The sequence below is a fragment of the Ranitomeya imitator genome, chromosome 10, assembly GCF_032444005.1.
Source record: "Ranitomeya imitator isolate aRanImi1 chromosome 10, aRanImi1.pri, whole genome shotgun sequence".
Taxonomy (NCBI): domain Eukaryota; kingdom Metazoa; phylum Chordata; class Amphibia; order Anura; family Dendrobatidae; genus Ranitomeya; species Ranitomeya imitator.
In genome coordinates, this window is record NC_091291.1 from 62,965,698 (window position 1) to 62,987,091 (window position 21,394).

Here is a 21,394-nt window from a genome sequence, read left to right on the forward strand (position 1 = left end):
CGTACGCACATACCATGTCCCTCCCTCCTCAGGTGTCCTCTTCAATGGACCCAGAATACGTACGCACATACCATGTCCCTCCCTCCTCAGGTGTCCTCTGCAATGGACCCAGAATACGTACGCACATACCATGTCCCTCCCTCCTCAGGTGTCCTCTTCAATGGACCCAGAATACGTACGCACATACCATTTCCCTCCCTCCTCAGGTGTCCTCTTCAATGGACCCAGAATACGTACGCACATACCATGTCCCTCCCTCCTCAGGTGTCCTCTTCAATGGACCCAGAATACGTACGCACATACCATGTCCCTCCCTCCTCAGGTGTCCTCTTCAATGGACCCAGAATACGTACGCACATACCATGTCCCTCCCTCCTCAGGTGTCCTCTTCAGTGGACCCAGAATACGTACGCACATACCATTTCCCTCCCTCCTCAGGTGTCCTCTGCAATGGACCCAGAATACGTACGCACATACCATTTCCCTCCCTCCTCAGGTGTCCTCTGCAATGGACCCAGAATACGTACGCACATACCATGTCCCTCCCTCCTCAGGTGTCCTCTTCAATGGACCCAGAATACGTACGCACATACCATGTCCCTCCCTCCTCAGGTGTCCTCTTCAATGGACCCAGAATACGTACGCACATACCATGTCCCTCCCTCCTCAGGTGTCCTCTTCAGTGGACCCAGAATACGTACGCACATACCATGTCCCTCCCTCCTCAGGTGTCCTCTGCAATGGACCCAGAATACGTACGCACATACCATGTCCCTCCCTCCTCAGGTGTCCTCTGCAATGGACCCAGAATACGTACGCACATACCATTTCCCTCCCTCCTCAGGTGTCCTCTTCAATGGACCCAGAATACGTACGCACATACCATGTCCCTCCCTCCTCAGGTGTCCTCTTCAATGGACCCAGTATACGTACGCACATACCATGTCCCTCCCTCCTCAGGTGTCCTCTTCAGTGGACCCAGAATACGTACGCACATACCATGTCCCTCCCTCCTCAGGTGTCCTCTGCAATGGACCCAGAATACGTACGCACATACCATGTCCCTCCCTCCTCAGGTGTCCTCTTCAATGGACCCAGAATACGTACGCACATACCATGTCCCTCCCTCCTCAGGTGTCCTCTGCAATGGACCCAGAATACGTACGCACATACCATGTCCCTCCCTCCTCAGGTGTCCTCTGCAATGGACCCAGAATACGTACGCACATACCATGTCCCTCCCTCCTCAGGTGTCCTCTTCAGTGGACCCAGAATACGTACGCACATACCATGTCCCTCCCTCCTCAGGTGTCCTCTGCAATGGACCCAGAATACGTACGCACATACCATGTCCCTCCCTCCTCAGGTGTCCTCTTCAATGGACCCAGAATACGTACGCACATACCATGTCCCTCCCTCCTCAGGTGTCCTCTGCAATGGACCCAGAATACGTACGCACATACCATGTCCCTCCCTCCTCAGGTGTCCTCTGCAAGTCCAACAACGTAATCACACAATCACATGACCATCGCAGACGGCACCTGGCAGAATGACTCTGATCAGGAAGCAGCTTCGTCCAGCCCAGCGACGCTTATCCCAGCGACACTTCTCCCAGCGACGCTTCCTGTTGGCGGACTGATTGGCGTTCTGTGTGTTTATTGGGCACTGCTGCTGTCCCTCACTGTGGAAGCCTCCGCCCTCTCCTGTCTCCATTCCTTACCATTCGGCTGCATGCCATGTAACTTACACCGCGGTACATGTAGTTGGCAGCTGCTCGCAGGCTTCAGGCGGCAGCACAAGGTTGGGGCCCGGGCAATGAGATGACAGGAAGACATTGGGTAGTCGCTAGAGCTGGGAATCAGAGAGGAAGGAAGTCAGCACTCCAGGAAGCGGCAGTACATGCGTCTTCCTACTCACTGGCTGACAGCTGACCGGTGTGTATAGCGGCAGTACATGCGTCTTCCTACTCACTGGCTGACAGCTGACCGGTGTGTATAGTGTGCAGTGTATAGGTGGTCCAGCCTGGCTGCGGGCTGTGTGACATGTCTGCACCTGTAGAGAGACCCTTCTAGGTTAGTAAATAGTTAATGATGGATGAGAAGCTCGAGGAGATTTTTTGGGGTGAGGCAGAGAACAGGACCTCAATGGAGGTGTATGACGAGGTGGTCACAAGCATGGCTGGGAGCATTTATTCTGAGCTTGAGAAACTAGTTGGCTCCTATGGACAAGAGGCAGTTACAGGCCTGATGCCCCTTATGGTCTCTGTACTTGAAAGCCTGGCAACCACATGTACCCGTGCAAGAGAGAATGAGGACCAGCTGGAGATGGTGCAGGAGGATAAGCAGAGACTGCTGATCCAGTATGAGAGGGAGCGAGATGGACGCAAGCGAGCAGAAGAGGTAAGATGAGCCCCCGAACCTCCTCCGCTCCGCCTAAGGCTAATCATTTGTCGATTTGTCTCTTTTCTTGCCCCTAATGGTGATTGCCAGGAGCTCCCTCGTCATCTGATCACATCATTGTTGGCGGGAGCACATTGCCCTGTGTTAACGCGGGAAGTGTTAACGACAGCGATTAAACGTTTAGGCTTCTTTGACAATTCCGTCTTCTGCTGTGCGTCGTCGTGCAGTAAAAAGAAGTATCGACGGACGTTATGAAAATAGTGAAAAACGTGTTTTATGCATCCAGTGTAATGACGGATGCGTCGTTCGTGTTGTTGCCACAATTTATATGGAGAAATTTCAGGGAATCAAATGTGAGAGAGAGACTGACTTTTTGCCGTATTTGGAAATCCTTCTGGGCATGCTCAGTGGGGAAAAACGTGATCCGTCACTGGATTCCTGCATGTGACGGTCAGCAACGGATCCTGCGTCCATAGGCTTCCATTATAGCCGACAACAGGCAGCGCAGGATGCGTCACTGACCGATTTTATGATGTGCAGAAAAATCGTTCCTCTGAACGTTTTTTCCGCACGATGGACCGCTATTTTCTGACGGATCCAGTGCACGATGGATGAAACGGATGGCCATTCGTCGCTAATACAAGTCTATGCGAAAATGCAGGGTTCTGCAAATTTTTTTGCAGGATCCTGCATTCTCAAAAATCGACGGATTGTGATGGAAGCTGAAAGACGGAAGTGTGAAAGAGGCCTTAGGCTCATTATAAAAAAAAAAAAAACTTGCCTGACTTATCTTCAGAACCCATACATTTTTCATCCTTCAGACGGCCACTTGGCATTAATTTTTCAACAAGACCAATTAGTTTCCTATGTGATTAAATATTGCATTTTTTGTGCGTCCATAGACTTTCATAGCAGAGTCTCATCTGGAATACGGATGGGACCAGTGCTTGGGATAATTTTTGTCAGGCTGAGGATCAAAGTCCATGTATTGGGTAAATAATTTGGTTATTTTATGGTTTATTGCATAACTTTGGCTGTAGTGAGGTTAGTATGCATAGACAATCCTGCCTATGATGGCTCCATGTATGGACTCGTGTAGATGACCATTTTAATATGACAAGTGATATGCCTGGTTTCGATGTATAGCACTTGTACCCTTGTTCTTCTATGGTTTGTGCACATTCTGAAAATACAGAGTCAAAAACTTTGTGGAGATTATTATGATATGTGGGCTGCGCTCACAGAAAGGAGGAGATCTGGACCGGCGCCTTTCTGAAGGTAAAAATCAAAGTCTTTATTCTCTCTGGATCGCAGCCTGCTCATCTCCACTTTGCCAAACGGTTATCTAGACCAAGAGTCGGGCACCTCCTGCCCGTGGGCTGTAATGCCATCCACCTTTTATCCAGCCACTGGGTGAATTCCCGGGGACCACAGTTCTTGGGCCCAAAGCTATTTCTTGTTGGCTGTCGGCCGATTAATTTCTTCTTGCTTTAGAGAGCACTTTCATTTAGAATTCATTATTGAACGCTGAGGCACGTACAGTGAAAGGTTACGTTCAGCCTCAGGATGCACTTTGGTCGAAGTTGGTGCACAATTTGTACGGCCGGGAATTCAGTCACATATAAAATTAGCACAGTGTTATTCTGAAAAAAAATTGGCATGGGGTCCTTCATAATACCAATTGAGCTTCCCGGGTTATTGATATCAGCTCAGAGCTGTATACTTTGCCTTTGCTGGTTATAAAAATAGGGACCCGCCCCCCCCCCCAAAAAAAAAAAAAAAAAAAGAGTTCCCCTATAATTAAAGGGAACCTGTCACCCCCAAAATCGAAGATGAGCTAAGCCCACCGCCATCAGGGGCTCATCTACAGCATTCTGTAATGCTGTAGATGAGCCCCAGATGTATCCTGAAAGATGAGAAAAAGAGGTTAGATTATACTCACCTGGGGGGGGGGGGGCGGTCCGGTCCGATGGGCGTCGTGGTCCGGGGCCTCCCATCTTCTTACGTTGACGTCCTCTTTTTGTATTCACGCTCCGGTGCAGGCGTACTTTGTCTGCCCTGTTGAGGGCAGAGCAAAGTACTGCAGTGCGCAGGCGCCGGGAAAGGTCAAAAGATGGGAGGCCCCTGACCGGACCACGACGCCCATCAGACCGGAAAGCCCCCCCCCCAGTGAGTATAATCTAACCTCTTTTTCTCATCTTTCAGGATTCATCGGGGGCTTATTTACAGCTTTACAGAATGCTGTAGATAAGCCCCTGATGCTGGTATGCTCAGCTCATCTTCAATTTTGGGGGTAACAGGTTCCCTTTAACAATCAGCAAATGCTAGGCAGACAGCTGGGGGATGATATTAATAGGCTAGGAATGGGTCATGGATATTGGCCCCATCCCAGACTAAAATCTTCAGCTCTCCATAAGATGCACCAAATCTGTCACTTAGGCCGTAGTCACACTACAGCGAGATACGGCCGAGTCTCTCAGGTTAAAAACAAGCTCTGGCACTCCGGAGCGGAGCATGCGGCTCCATGTATTGCTTTGCGGCAGCACGCTCCGCTCTGAAATGCCGGTGCCAGAGCTTGGTTTTAACCTGCGAGACTCAGCTGGCAGCTTTCCGTCCGACGTTGACTATCTTACCCATCGTAACGTTACGGATGATAAGAACCACCACGCTGGTGTTTTTTGCACTGTCGCACAGATGACAGTGTGGGAAACATCTGATATGAAGTCTGTAAAAACGCAAGCAAATTTGCAAACCTTTTATGTCTGCGTTTTTGCTTCATATTTGACTCAATTGAAGTGAATGGCTGAAAAATGAACAGAGCATTGACATGTGGCGCACTTCAGGATTCTTAATGACTTTCCTGGCAGAAGGAATCTCACGCGGTTTTGGGCCACTTTCATGCGGAAAAAAACCGTTGCAAAAATGCACAGGGTGCACACAGCCTGAGGGCTGATTTACATATCAGTATCTTACATATCAGTGTATGTACGCCAAAACTAGAAGTGTAACTTGCAGAGAAAAACTATAATTGAAAGATTTAGGAAAAAAGTGGAAAATCCCCTCTGCTGATGGATAAGGGTATGTGCACACGTACTAGGGTCCACTGCGGATTTTGCTGCAGCGGATTTGATAAATCCGCAGTGGAAAACCGCTGCGGATTTACTGCGATTTTTCTGCTGTTTTACAACTGCGGATTTCTATTTAAGCAGTTGTGAACCCGCTGCGGTATCCGCAGAAAGAAGTAACATGCTGCGGAATGTAAACCGCTGTTTCTGTGCAGCAATATCCGCATCGGGTGCACATACCCTGAGGGTAAATCCAGGTACACACTGGAAATTCAGCGGTTTTTATTGTGTCTTCACCTTTCAAAGTACCATGGTACTTGCATTATAATTGAACGTGTTTCCTCTGACTGTTCAACTTCTTTTTGCTTTTCAAAAATGACCAAATAATGAAAATGTGAACATGGCCTAAGTCTGAGCATTGCAGTCCTTATACAGACTATGGAATACCCATCTGAATCCAGCTTTAGGTATTGTGCACACAGTGCGTTTTTTTTTAAGCGAAGCGTTATGCACATTATCAGTAAATTTCTGTCCAGTATTCGTAGTGTTTTGTTTTGTTTTTTTTTTTTTTTTTCTGCAGCATGTCAATTCTTTGTGTTTCTGCAGTGTTTCCGCATCTATTGACTTCAGTTGAGTCAGTAAAATCCGTAGCGCAAATGCATGTGTATAACGTTTGCGGATTTGCTGCAGATTTGCTAAGTTTTTGTATTGCGTTTTACAGTCTTTCTATGGTGTTTCCCACGCTGTCACGCAGATGACAGAAAGAAACACCGGCTCGGTGGTTCTTATTGGCGGTAACGCAACCAGCAGTAAGACCGTCGATCAGACAGCTGCGGGATGATGCTGTCAGACGTTAGCATCCTGCAGCTGACTGTGACTCGCATAAGTGACCTATGGTAAAAAGCTGGCATGGGCCGGTGAGAGTGCTGCTCCCATCGGGCTATGTCTGGCAGCAGGTGCCGCTGATGCGAGGCATAGCCTGTGCTCACAGTTTATAAAAAAATTAAAAAAAACAAAAACCCCATTATACTCACCTTAACGCCTAACGCCCAATCCCCGATGCACTTGTCTACTAGAAATAATGTAAAATAGTAAACAAACATATAATCACCTGTCTGCCGTAGTCCAGGTAATCTCAAGTGTCCCACGGCGAAATCACATGTAGAAAAGTCACATCGGGAGATGTGACCGCTCTACCTGGCTGCCGGCGATACATTGACAGGGGGTAATTACTCCCGCAGTGTATAACTGAGCTGCCATGAGAGAGTTTACCGGAGTTCATCAGGTCCGGTGCTCTCATGGCACTGCTGCATGATAACTTTTCCACGCCGCAGTGATGCTGTAAGGGAGATCACCGGAGCTGATCAACTGATGAACTCCGGTGAACTCTCTCACGGCAGCACAGTGATACACTGACAGGAGGTAATCGCTCCCACAGTGTATTGCCTGCTGTCTTTGAGAGCAGTCATATGACTGACGTGACTTCTCTCAAAGTGATCAGGATCGTTGTGGGATGTTCTGGATTATCTTCAATGCGGACAGATGAGGAATATTGTGGTATAATATTTTTGTTACAGGAGACGTTGGCGTCGGTGGCTAGGCGTTCAGTGAGTATGGTTTAATTAAGATTCATTAAAGGAGTCTGTGTCATTATTTCAAATAAAGGACTTTATTATGTGTGTGCATTTGTGTGTGTTTTTATACAGTATCACTATGGGGTTAGTAATGGGGGTGTCTAATAGATGCCTCCCATTACTAACCGGTGGGCTTGATGTCACCTGACAATACAAAGGTGACATCAACCCCACAAATATGAACCCCACTTGCCACCGCTACAGGGCAAGTGGGAAGAGCCAGGCTAAGTGCCGGATTTGGGGCATCTTAGAGATGTGCCTTTTCTGGGGCGGCTGAAAGCTGATGGTTTTTAGTCTGTGAGGGGCCAATATCCATGTCCCCTTCCTAGGCTATTAATATCAGTATGCAGCGGTCTGCGTAGCCTCTGCTGGTTATTAATCATAGGGGTACCCCAAGTCATTCTTTTTTATGGGAGGGGTCCCCTATTTTAATAGCCAGTAAAGGCTAAGTATACAGCTGTGTGCTGATATTAATAGCCTGGGAAGCTCCATGGGTATTATCCCTCCTTCCCGTACTATAAACATTGCCCCAGCCGTCTGCTTTCCCTCTGCTGGTTATTAAAATTATGTGGTAGCCCACGCATTTTTTTTCCCCTTTTTTTTTTCTTCTTTAAAATAAACAGTTGCTGTCTGGTTACAGCCTATGTACGTTCGTTCAGTTAACGCTCTTACATAGGCTGGTGACATGTATGTGTTTGTGTTTACTCACCGGATAAGTAATAAGGGCTGACACCTTTTTCATTACTAAAGGTACCGTTACACTAAGCGACGCTGCAGCGATATAGACAACGATCCAACCTAAACTAGATCGCTGGAGCGTCGCTGTTTGACGTCTCTACAGCGACCTAAACACAGCAACTCCAGAACGATGCAGGAGCGATCCAGTGACGTAACGGCGACTCACTTATCATTCTCGCTCCATGTAAAAACGTTGCTGGCGTCGTTGCTTTTGATGTCAAACATGATGATACACGCCGATCTAGCGACCAAATAAAGTTCCGGACTTCTAGCTCCGACCAGCGATATAACAGCGGGATCCAGATCGCTGCTGCGTGTCAAACACAACGAGATCGCAATCCAGGACGCTGCAACGTCACAGATTGTTGTCGTTCTCGTTGCAAAGTTGCTGAGTGTGACGGTACCTTAAGCCTAGAGCTGTGTGCCAATGACAGCTGCTGCCCTAATCCCATTACCCTGATGCCACACTGCTTCAGCATGAAAAAGGTGGTGTTGATCCATTTCTGCGCACATATCCTTAGAACTGCATTATTGATAGTTTTCCCTTCCCCCATGACGGCACACCTGAGAGAGGGGATCCGCCCAGCCAGGACAGGAAACCCTACTGAAAATAAAAGGGCGGTACCTCTCCCTCGCTTCAGTTGGGTTTCCTGTCCTGACAGGGACCCTCTTACTGAACACGGCGGTTCACTTACCCAGGTCCCGTCCCGGCGTGGAAGAATCAGGCAGCGCCTGTGCGTCGGGTTCGGGAGTCTGGAAGCGCCGTCCGCAGGTCCCCCGGGTCTCTGCGTCCGAGCGGGCGTTGAGCAGCATGGTCAGAGGGCTGTGTTCCCTTCCATGGCTGCCACGCCGCCCTCCCCTCTCTGCCGGCGTCCAGGTGCGGTGGCCGCTTCCGGGTCGCTCGTCTGACGTCACGCGCAAGGCACGCTGGGAATGGGCGTGCCCGCGTGACGTCGGGGGCGGGCGCCGGATCCAAGATGGCGGCGCCCATGATGAGAACGCCGGCCGGTGAAAGGGAACTCCGGCGGCACGGCAGAGAGTGGGAGGGGGTTAATTTGGGCACCGAAGGAGGCGGGGAGTGCAGTGGTCCCCCCATAAAAGGGGATTAGACCACAGAAGACGCGCTCATGTCCATAAACTTCACCATGGAAGTAGGACAACAGGAGCAGCAGCAGCAGCAGCAGCAAATGGAGCTCTCACCAGATGCCTTGCCGAGCCACCAGCATACCAAGAGCAGCCGCTCAAGTGGTAGGAACAGCAGTCGTTCTGTCCGGCAGGATTCGTCGGCGTCCAGGAGGGACGCTTCACGTGCATCTGTCCAGCCTCCAAAATCAGTACCCTTGATTGTCGGTAGTGGTGAGTGATCTACGTGAATGTCACCCTTATGGTAACAGGGTCCATTTTTGTCTGTTTTGATCACTAGGGGTCCAGGAAAGCGGTTGGTAAAACAAAGAACCGAGAGTGTGCCCTTTGTAGAAACCCGCTTGCAGTTCAGTGGCAGAAGGATCTCTGTGCTGACTGCATTACTAAAACCATACAAGAAGAGACCCCTAATTTTGCCACTAGCCTAAAAGCCATAATACAGGCTGAAATAAAAGACTCCTTAAAATTGGCCCTTAGCGAACCAAGAAGGAGAAGCTGTAAGGCGTCCACAGACTCAGATGCCTCTCAGAGACAGGGGAGTCATAAAACATCCCGGTCTCCCTCTACCTCCTCGGCCTCTGTCCAGTCTTCAGATTCCACCTCGGACAGTGATTCAGGAGGTCGTCCATGTTTCCCAACTGAGGACGTAGATAAACTGGTCAAAGCAGTTAGATCTGCAATGGGGCTTAAAGAGGAGAAGACACCTAGGTCACTAGAAGATGTCATGTTTGGTGGCCTAGAAGAAAAAAGGAAACGCACGTTTCCGGTTAATGCAAAAATAAAAGCATTAATTGACAAAGAGTGGAAAAAGCCCGAAAAAATGTGTTCCTTGCCCTCTTCATCCAAAAGGAGATATCCTTTTGAGGATAAAGACTCTGAGTCCTGGGAAAAAATCCCTAAGATTGACGGGGCAGTAGCCAAATGTTTAAAAAGATCATCCCTTCCGTTAGAGGACTCTGGTGTTCTCAAAGACCCGCTTGATAAGAAAGCAGATAGTTTCCTGAGACACATCTGGGAAGCCTCAGTCAATCGCCTTAAGCCGGCGATTGCGGGAACATGTACGGCCCATGCCCTAATGGTCTGGCTACATCAGGTAGAATATCAGCTGAAAAACAAAGTACCCAGAACTGACATCCTTGCAAATATTTCTTTGCTACAAGGAGCAGCAGCTTTTTTGGCAGACTCTTCTGCGGATTCCGCAAGACTAACAGCTAGAGCTGCGGGTTTGTCCAACGCGGCAAGAAGAGCCCTCTGGCTCAAAGGTTGCCCGGGGGATTTGCCATCTAAACACAAACTGTGTTCTATTCCATGTGACGGCCAACTTCTCTTCGGGAAAAAACTTGAAGACGTCCTGGAACATGCAGGAGATAAAAAGAAAGGTTTTCCCAACATCCCTAAAGATCCTAAAAAACCTTTTTTTCGGAGGAGAAGATATAATAGAGGTCGTCCCCCAGGGGAGAGGAAAAATTGGGATTTTAGAGATAAAAGAGGATCGGGCTATATGTTTAAAGGCCCCTCCACATCGGCAAAAAAATCCCCCCAATGACATTACGCCAGAAGTGGGAGGAAGACTCTCCCTCTTCTTTCCGGCCTGGGTAAATATCTCCCCCGGTATCTGGGTCACGAACATCATCAGAGACGGCCTAAAAATAAAATTCGTCTGTCCTCCCAGACGAAACTTCATAATAACTCCCCGACGGAAGTCTCAGCAGGAACAATCTGCCCTAGAAACCGAAATCTTGGGACTTGTCCACAAAAAGGTTCTTCAGGAAGTCCCGGTTCAGGAGGAAGGAGAGGGGTTTTACTCCCCCCTCTTCTTGATCCAAAAACCGGATGGTTCTTGGAGAACTATTTATAAATCTAAGGAAGCTCAACCAATCCATAGAGAACTACACTTTCAAGATGGAGTCTATAAACACAACCATAAAACTTCTCTTCCAACACTGCTTCGTGGCAGTAATAGACTTAAAGGATGCTTACTACCATATACCAATACATCAGGAATATCGGAAATACTTGAGGGTAGCTCTCTATATTCAAAATCAGGTAAAGCATTTTCAATATACAGCTCTTCCATTCGGCCTGTCTACAGCCCCCAGAGTTTTCACCAAAGTGATGGTGGAAGTGATGTCATACCTCCGGTCCCGGGATGTAGTAATTGTCCCATATCTGGACGATTTCCTGGTAATAGGGAGGTCAGAGTCCCACTGCACTCATCAAATATCAGTGGTAACATCAACTCTAATGGAGCTGGGTTGGATAATAAACATCCCCAAATCCAGACTACTGACAGTAAAAATACAGTCCTTCCTGGGGTTAATACTGGACTCCGAGCGTCAGCTCTGCCTCCTTCCACAAAACAAAGTGGACAAGATAATAAACCTGACCAGTACAGCAATACGTCAACCCGCAATGACTCTCAGAAAGGCAATGTCCCTTCTAGGCTCGTTAACATCGTGTATACCGGCAGTAGAATGGGCACAATTCCACCTAAGACATCTACAGTGGGAAGTTCTCTCAGCTCAAAAACTATTAAGAGGGCATTTAGAAGGAAATCTATGTCTCTCCCTGAGCGTAAGGGATTCCCTAGCTTGGTGGACTGTAGAACACCACCTGACAAAGGGGGTCCGGTGGAAAAATCCGGTCATAGACATCATCACGACCGACGCAAGCGGTACAGGTTGGGGAGCTCATCTGAGATCTCACTCTCTACAAGGTACCTGGTCCATACGAGAAAAAAACTATGGATCAAACGAAAAAGAGCTATGGGCAGTGGAGAAAGCCCTAAGACATTTTCTCCCTTTACTCCAGGGTCGCCATACTCGAATCCTAACAGACAATCGAGCAGTGGTGGCGTATGTCAATCATCAGGGGGGAACGAGGTCCAAAGGCCTCATGAATGCGTCAAAACTCCTCTTCCAACTGGCGGAACAACACCTGTTATCTCTGTCGGCACTACACATCAGGGGCATAGAAAACACTCAAGCAGACTTCCTGAGTCGCAGAGGCTTAAGACAGGGGGAATGGTCCTTAAACCCCCAGATATTTCAACAAATAGTCCAAGCCTGGGGCTCACCAGAAATAGACTTGTTTGCCAATTCTCACAACAAAAAAGTCAGAAAATTCTGCTCCTTGAATCCAAGAGAACATCCCTTCGCAGTAGATGCCCTACTAATACCTTGGAAGTTTTCTCTGGCCTACGCATTCCCCCCGATAGTGATGATCCCAGCTGTGATCCGGAAGATCAGAGAGGATCAGGCGAGGATTATCCTCATAGCTCCATTTTGGCCAAGGAGACCATGGTTCTCCCTTCTAAGACAGATGTCGGTAACAGATCCATGGATTTTGCCAGAAATTCCGGACCTACTAACCCAGGGCCCAGTAACCCACTCTCAGGTGAAGGGCTTCCATCTGGCAGCCTGGAATTTGAGAGGGCGTTACTAAGTCGCCATGGATTCTCACCAGGTTTAATCTCCACCCTGTTGAAAAGCAGAAAACCCATAACTTCTAGAATCTATGGTAGGACATGGAAAAAATTTCTTGACTTCCTGGGTGAACCATTGGGGGAGGTGGCTCCAGTGGGTCCTATCCTAGAATTTCTGCAAGCAGGATTACATCTTGGGTTAGCAACCAGCACCCTTAAAGTTCAGGTTTCAGCCTTGGGGTCCCTGTATAACTGTAATCTTGCCTCAAATAGATGGGTTTCACGATTCATAAAATCTTGCAGTAGATCTCGGCCGGTCGTTATCCCAAAAATCCCTCCTTGGGATCTAAATTTGGTCTTAGAAGCTCTAACTAAACACCCTTTCGAGCCCTTACAGGAGTTATCACCTAAGTTACTTACCCTTAAAACAGTTCTTCTAGTAGCCCTAACATCGGCACGTAGGGTAAGTGATTTGCAAGCCCTGTCAATATCCCCTCCTTATACTCAGGTTTTTGATGACAGGATCGTTCTAAGACCGGACCCGGCTTATCTCCCCAAGGTGGTTCAAAAGTTCCATAGGACTCAAGAGATTACCTTACCATCTTTCTGTAGTAATCCCAAAAATCCAGGGGAACAAAAGTTCCACATGCTAGATGTGAGAAGATCTATGTTACAGTACATATCTATGACTAGTCAGTGGAGGAAAGACCAAACCCTATTCATAGCCTTTCAGGGTAGCAAAAGAGGGTGTGGGGTAGCTAAAAGTACTATTGCTAGATGGATTAGGGAGGCCATTAGTTTATCCTACTCTGCGGGTGGCACTCCGGTTCCTGAAGGCATCAAGGCTCACTCTACCAGAGCCATGGCTACCTCCTGGGCGGAAAAGGCTGAGGTATCAATTGATCAAATTTGCAAGGCTGCTACCTGGTCCTCACCCTCAACTTTTTTCAAGCACTACCGGCTAGACCTTTCCTCCTCTGCTGACCTAACCTTTGGTAGAAGGGTACTCCAAGCGGTGGTCCCTCCCTAAGGTTTCATTCTACAAAAGTCTTTCAGGTGTGCCGTCATGGGGGAAGGGAAAACACCAGGGTTACTTACTGGTAACAGGTTTTTCCGGAACCCATGACGGCACCTGTATATTCCCCCCCCTTTATCACCTTTTCGGTGTGCACTATTGTTTTGGGTGCTTTTTTAGTTAATATGATGTGGTGTTGGATTGCCATGTGTACTAACCAGGGGGGCCTCTCATGCTCTGAAAACCAACTGAAGCGAGGGAGAGGTACCGCCCTTTTATTTTCAGTAGGGTTTCCTGTCCTGGCTGGGCGGATCCCCTCTCTCAGGTGTGCCGTCATGGGTTCCGGAAAAACCTGTTACCAGTAAGTAACCCTGGTGTTTTCTGTTGCTACTATTTCTGCTATTCTACCGTATTAATTTCTTAGTGTATCCTGCCATAACTTTTGGTCCCATGTAACTGCTATGGTTTCCCACGTGTCTGTAAAAGTCACATGGGTCTGAAAAACAGGCGCATCTTGACCACTCTGTTTGGCCACCTCATTAGACCTTATTCACATGTCGATTGTTCACAAAACTGAGCTATCCAAATTTTGTTTTACCCCTCCCAAGCCTGTTTTTCACCTTCCTGACCAGGTCAAATTTGACAATCCTCAATTCTGAGCAGTGTGACTTTATTATACACTAACTCTGGAATAATTAAACAGATCCCACTGATTCTGAGATTTTTTTTTTCTTGTGACCTATTTTACTTCATAATAGTGGACAAGTGATAAGCACATAAACCAGACAAAATAGTTAATCACATTTCCCATACGTCTACTTTACATCAGCTCAATTTTTGAAACATAATTTTTTTTTTATTTTAGGAAATTATAAGGATTAAAAAGATGACCAGCAATTTTTTTTTTTTTTTTTTTCTCCCCTCAGACAAAATTTACAAAACCATTTTTTTTTTAGGCACCACATCACATTTGAAGTCACTTTGAGGGGCCTATATGACAGAAAACACCAAAAATTGACAACATTTTAAAAACTGGACTCCTCAAGGTGCTCAAAACTACATTCAAGTTCATTAACCATTCAGGTGTTTCACAGGAATTTTTGCAATGTGGATGGAAGAAAATTTACATGATTTTTACCTTATTTTTTTTTTTTTATCTACAAAGAGAAAATGGACCCCAACATTTATTGTGCAATTGGTCCAGTGCACACCAATACTCCACATGTGCGGCGAAAAGTACTGTTTGGGTGCACGGTGGGGCTTGGGAGGGAAAGAGCGCCATCTAACTTTTTGAACACAAGATTGTCTGGAATCATTAGCAGATGCCATGTCCCATTTGGAGAGCCTCTGATGTGCCTAAATAGTGGAACCCCCTTCCCCCTTCCCCACAAGTGACCCCATTTTGTAAGCTAGATCCCCCAAGATGTGTATGTCGGTGTAGTGAGCACCTTGAACCCCCAGGTGCTTCAAAGAAGTTTATAGCGTTGAATTGTGCAAATAAAAAAAATCACATTTTTTTTTCCACAAAATTTATTTTGCCATTTTTTTTTTTTCAGTTTCACAAGGATAGCAGAAGAAAATGGACCCTAAAATTTGTTCTGCAATTTCTCCTGAGTGCACAGATGCCTCACATGTAGTTGAAAACTGCTTTTGAAGCTCGGTGCAAAGCTCAGAAGGGAAGAAGCGCCATATTGAAGTTCAGATTTTGCTGATTTTGAGGGTGCCATGTCACCTTGGCAGACCCCTGAAGTGCCAGAACAGCAAAAATCCCCCACAAGTGACGGTGTTTTAAAAATTACAGCTTCCAATGAATTCATCTAGGGGTGCAGTGATAGTGTTGATACCACATGTGCCTCACAGAAATGTATATAATTGAGCATTGAAAGAAAGGATAACAACATTTTTACCACTAGAATGTTTTTTTAGCCTCAATTTTGAATTTTTCTAAGGGCTAATAGGAGTAAATGGGAGCAATAGCCTAAGCTGCATACTATATGCCAGGTGGTGACACTAAGTAGTGACCCGCCCTAATAGAAGATACACACCAACTCCAAGAAGAACGCGCATTTTAGGAGAATGAGGAGTACTCTGGTTGATATAATAAAAGCCACGATTTTTAATATATATATATATATCACACACCGTATATACTTGAGTATAAGCCGACCCAAGTATAAGCCGACCCCCCCCTAATTTTGCCACAAAAAACTGGGAAAACTTATTGACTCGAGTATAAGCCTAGGGTGGAAAATGCAGCAGCTACCGGTGAATTTCAAAAATAAAAATAGATGCTCCATACCGTTCATTATGGCCCCATAGCTGTGCCATATAGTGCTCTGCACCGTTCATTATTGCCCCATAGATGTAGCATAGAAAGCTCTGCCATATAGTGCTCTGCACCGTTCATTATTGCCCCATAGATGTACCATAGAAAGCTCTGCCATATAGTGCTCTGCACCATTCATTATTGCCCCATAGATGTACCATAGAAAGCTCTGCCATATAGTGCTCTGCACCATTCATTATTGCCCCATAGATGTACCATAGAAAGCTCTGCCATATAGTGCTCTGCACCATTCATTGTTGCCCCATAGATGTACCATAGAAAGCTCTGCCATATAGTGCTCTGCACCATTCATTATTGCCCCATAGATGTACCATAGAAAGCTCTGCCATATAGTGCTCTGCACCATTCATTATTGCCCCATAGATGTACCATAGAAAGCTCTGCCATATAGTGCTCTGCACCATTCATTATTGCCCCATAGCTGTGCCATATAGTGCTCTGCACCGTTCATTATTGCCCCATAGCTGTGCCATATAGTGCTCTGCACCGTTCATTATTGCCCCATAGATGTACCATAGAAAGCTTTGCCATATAGTGCTCTGCACCATTCATTATTGCCCCATAGATGTACCATAGAAAGCTCTGCCATATAGTGCTCTGCACCATTCATTATTGCCCCATAGATGTACCATAGAAAGCTCTGCCATATAGTGCTCTGCACCATTCATTATTGCCCCATAGCTGTGCCATATAGTGCTCTGTACCGTTCATTATTGCCCCATAGCTGTGCCATATAGTGCTCTGCACCGTTCATTATTGCCCCATAGCTGTGCCATATAGTGCTCTGCACCGTTCATTATTGCCCCATAGATGTACCATAGAAAGCTCTGCCATATAGTGCTCTGCACCATTCATTATTGCCCCATAGATGTACCATAGAAAGCTCTGCCATATAGTGCTCTGCACCATTCATTATTGCCCCATAGCTGTGCCATATAGTGCTCTGCACCGTTCATTATTGCCTCATAGCTGTGCCATATAGTGCTCTGCACCGTTCATTATTGCCACATAGATGTACCATAGAAAGCTGTGCCATTGCTGCTGCTGCAATAGAAAAAAATAAATTAAAAAATACTCACCTCTCTTGCTTGCAGCTCCTAGCGTCCCGTCTCGGCGTCTCTCCGCACTGACTGTTCAGGCAGAGGGCGGCGCGCACACTATATGCGTCATCGCGCCCTCTGACCTGAACAGTCAGTGCAAGTGGACGCGAAGACAGAGCGGCGCCCGGCGTGTGGAACGCGGACAGGTAACTATGACATACTTACCTGTTCCCGGCGTCCCTGGCTCCTTCCCCCAGACAGCTGGTCTTCGGTGCCGCAGCCTCTTCCTCTATCAGCGGTCACCGTTACCGCTCATTAGAGAAATGAATATGCGGCTCCACCCCTATGGGAGTGGATTCCATATTCATTTCTTTAATGAGCGGTCCCACGTGACCGCTGAACAAAGGAAGAACTGCTGCACCCGAAGACCGTGGGACTGCAGGGACAGCGCCAGGAGTGCCGGAAGCAGGTAAGTATGCCTCAGTGCCCTCTCCCCCTCACCCGCCGACCGTGACTCGAGTATAAGCCGAGAGGGGCACTTTCAGCCCAAAAATCTCAGCTTATACTCGACTGTATATATACACACACACACACACACACACACACACACACACACACACACACACACACACACACACACACACGATGGTGGCCCGATTCTAACGCATCGGGTATTCTAGAATATGCATGTCCTCGTAGTATATTGCCCAGCCACGTAGTACTGTATACTCGAGTATAAGCCGACCCCCCCCCCCCCTAATTTTTGCCACAAAAAACTGGGAAAACTTAGTGACTCGAGTATAAGCCTAGGGTGGGAATTGCAGCAGCTACCAGTAAATGTCAAAAGTAAAAATAGATACCAATAAAAGTAATATTAATTGAGACATCAGTAGGTTAAGTGTTTTTGAATATCCATATTGAATCAGGAGCCCCATATAATGCTCCATAAAGTTTGACGGGCCCCATAAGAAGCTCCATATTAAAATATGCCCCATATAATCCTGTATAAAGGTTAATAATGGTCCCATAAGATGCTCCTTAGACACATTTGCCCAATATAATGCTACACAAATGTTGATTATGGCCCCATAAGATGCTCCATACAGTCACTGCCCCTTGTAGTGCTGCACAATCGTTATGGCCCCATAAGATGCTCCATACAGTCACTTGCCCCATATTCTGTGGCTGCGATAAAAAAAAATCATATACTCACCTCTCCGTCGCTCAGGACCCCGGCACTTGTACCTGCTCCTCGTTTGGGTGTGGCTTCATCCTCAGCAGTGACATTCAGCAGAGGGCGCGCACTGACAACGTCACTTTGCCCTCTGACCTGAGCGTTACAGTCAGAGGATGCTGATGACGGAGCCGCACCCGAACGAGGAGCAGGTAAATATCGCGCAGGGCTGCACTCCCCTCCCCGTATACTTGCCTGCTTCTGGCGCGGTGCAGTCCCTGCTTCTCCCAGCGCTGCATATTCTTCCTGTACTGAGCGGTCACCGTTATCGCTCAATACAGTAATGAATATGCGGCTCCAACCCTATGGGAGGTGGAGCCGCATATTCATTACTGTAATGAGCGGTACCATGTGACCGCTCAGTACAGGAAGAATATGCAGCGCTGGAAGAAGCAGGGACCGCTCCAGGAGTAGGTGAGTATAATAGCCCCCGCTCCCCCTCCCCTGCAGAACCCTGCGTATGACTCGAGTATAAGCCGCGAGGGGGACTTTCAGCCCCCAAAAATGGGCTGAAAATCTCGGCTTATACTCGAGTATATACGGTATATTGCCCAGCCAAGTAGTATATTGCCCAGCCACGTAGTCTATTTCCCAGCTACGTATGTCACAGGTTAAAAAATAAACATACCCAGGGCCCGTTGTAGTTCTAACATATTCTCCTTCGGATCCGAGGGGACCTTGTAGTGCGCAGCTGCCGCCATCTTCCATTCCCGAAATGCATTGCGAAATTACCCTGATGACTTTGCGGTCTCGCGAGGTTTTTTGTTTTTTTAATTATTTTTAACATTGCATTTTTTACTATTGATGCCGCATAGGCAGCATTAATAGTAAAAAGTTGGGGACACACCGGGTTAATAGCGGCGGTAACGGGGTGCGTTACCTGCGGCTTAAAGCGGTCCGTTACTGCCGGCATTAACCTGTGTTAGCGGTGGCTGGAGGGGAGTTTGGGGCGCGGGGCAGTGACTGCGGGGATTAAGGAACGGCCATTTTCTTCCGGACTGTGCCTGTCGCTGATTGGTCGTGGGCCGTGGCTGTTTCGCCGCGACCAATCAGCGACTTGGATTTCCTTGACAGATAGAGGCCGTGACCAATGAATAACCGTGACACAGAGACTGAAATGCGGAAGTGACCCTTAGACCATTATATATTATATATTTTTATATATATATAATTGTCTAAGGGTCACTTCTGTCTTTGTCACAGATATTCATTGGTCGCGGCGTCTTTCATGGAATGCAAGTCGCTGATTGGTCGTGGCAAAACACCCACGACCATTGCCACGACCCACCTGCGACGGCCGCAGTCCGGCGGCAATATGGCCGCTCTTTCCTCCCCGCAGTCAGTGCCCGCTCCATACTCCCCTCCAGTCAGCCCTCACACAGGGTTAATACCAGCGTTACCGGACCGCGGTGCAACGCACTCCGGTTACGCAGCTATTAACCCTGTGTGACCAACTTTTTACTATTGATGCTGCGTAAAACGATCTAATGTTAAAAATAATAATAAAAAAAAAAGTTATTCTCACCCTCCGCCGTCGCGTCCTGTCCTCAGCACTGCAAGTGGCAGGTTCCGCTTCCAAAGATGCTATGGGAGAAGGACCTTCCATGACGTCACGGTCAAAGTGACCACGACGTCATCACAGGTCCTGCGCTCATACCAATCTTGGGACCAGAAGCTGCCGAGTGCACTGCACACAAGCGCCGGAACTACAACGGGCTCTTCGGATGGTGAGTATATGTTTCTTTTTTCTTTTTTAACCTGTTAAATATGTGACTGGGCAATGTACTACGTGGCACTGTGCTGTATGCTACGTGGCACTGTGCTGTATGCTACGTGGCACTGTGCTGTATGCTACGTGGCACTGTGCTGTATGCTACGTGGCACTGTGCTGTATGCTACGTGGCACTGTGCTGTATGCTACGTCCTTCTACAGAACCTAATAATTGTATGATACAATATTGTTCTGCTCCAGGAAGACATCCAGGCCTCTCTTGAACCCCTCGACTGAGTTCGCCATCACCACCTCAGGCAAGCAATTCCAGATTCTCACTGCCCTAACAGTAAAGAATCCTCTTCTATGTTGGTGGAAAAACCTTCTCTCCTCCAGACGCAAAGAATGCCCCCTTGTGCCCGTCACCTTCCTTGGTATAAACAGATCCTCAGCGAGATATTTGTATTGTCCCCTTATATACTTATACATGGTTATTAATCGCCCCTCAGTCGTCTTTTTTCTAGACTAAATAATCCTAATTTCGCTAATCTATCTGGGTATTGTAGTTCTCCCATCCCCTTTTATTAATTTTGTTGCCATCCTTTGTACTCTCTCTAGTTCCATTATATCCTTCCTGAGCACCGTTGCCCAAAACTGGACACAGTACTCCATGTGCGGTCTAACTAGGGATTTGTACAGCGGCAGTATAATGCTCTCATCATGTGTATCCAGACCTCTTTTAATGCACCCCATGATCCTGTTTGCCTTGGCAGCTGCTGCCTGGCACTGGCTGCTCCAGGTAAGTTTATCATTAACTAGGATCCCCAAGTCCTTCTCCCTGTCAGATTTACCCAGTGGTTTCCCGTTCAGTGTGTAATGGTGATATTGATTCCCTCTTCCCATGTGTATAACCTTACATTTATCATTGTTAAACCTCATCTGCCACCTTTCAGCCCAAGTTTCCAACTTATATAACAATATAGTGCGTGACTGGGCAATATAGTGCGTGACTGGGCAATATAGTGCGTGGCTGGGCAATATACTACGTGACTGGGCAATATACTACGTGGACATGCATATTCTAGAATACCCGATGCGTTAGAATCGGGCCACCATCTAGTGTGTGTGTGTGTATATATATATATATATATATATATATATATATATATATATATATATATATATATATATATATATATATATATATAGGGGAGGGGTCCTACGGCCACTCCTACAGGAGTTAAATCCAGGTGTCCGGCCGGGAACTTCCTCTTTCTCCCCTGTATATAGTATATACCTGTATGTCATCTCCCCCTGTATATAGTATATACCTGTATGTCATCTTCTATATATAGCATATACCTGTATGTCATCTCCTCCTGTATATAGTACTAGCTGAAGAGCCCGGCGTTGCCTGGGCATAGTAAATATCTGTGGTTAGTTATAGCACCTCACTTCTCTTATTTTCCCATCACGCCTCTCATTTTCCCCCTCACATCTCTCATTTTCTCCCTCACACCTCTCATTTTCTCCCTCACTCCTCTCATTCCCCCCTAACACTTGTCATTTCAACCTCACATCTGTCATTTTCTGATCACTCCACTATTTTTCCTCACTTCTCTCATTTTGCACTCACACCTCTCA

The 21,394-nt window shown here is 47.2% G+C and overlaps 1 protein-coding gene across 3 annotated transcripts in view; it reads left to right on the forward strand.

Moving 5' to 3' along the window:
• The first annotated feature begins 1,688 nt into the window (after positions 1 to 1,688).
• The window catches only part of LOC138651327 (C-Jun-amino-terminal kinase-interacting protein 4-like), an 834,119-nt gene continuing 814,413 nt past the window's right edge, over positions 1,689 to 21,394 (forward strand). For all 3 annotated transcript variants that reach the window (XM_069741428.1, XM_069741429.1, XM_069741430.1), the window contains exon 1: positions 1,689 to 2,399. In XM_069741428.1, the coding sequence (XP_069597529.1) occupies positions 2,088 to 2,399 (312 nt within the window). In that variant the 5' untranslated portion in view covers positions 1,689 to 2,087. The remainder of the gene's footprint in view (positions 2,400 to 21,394) is intronic.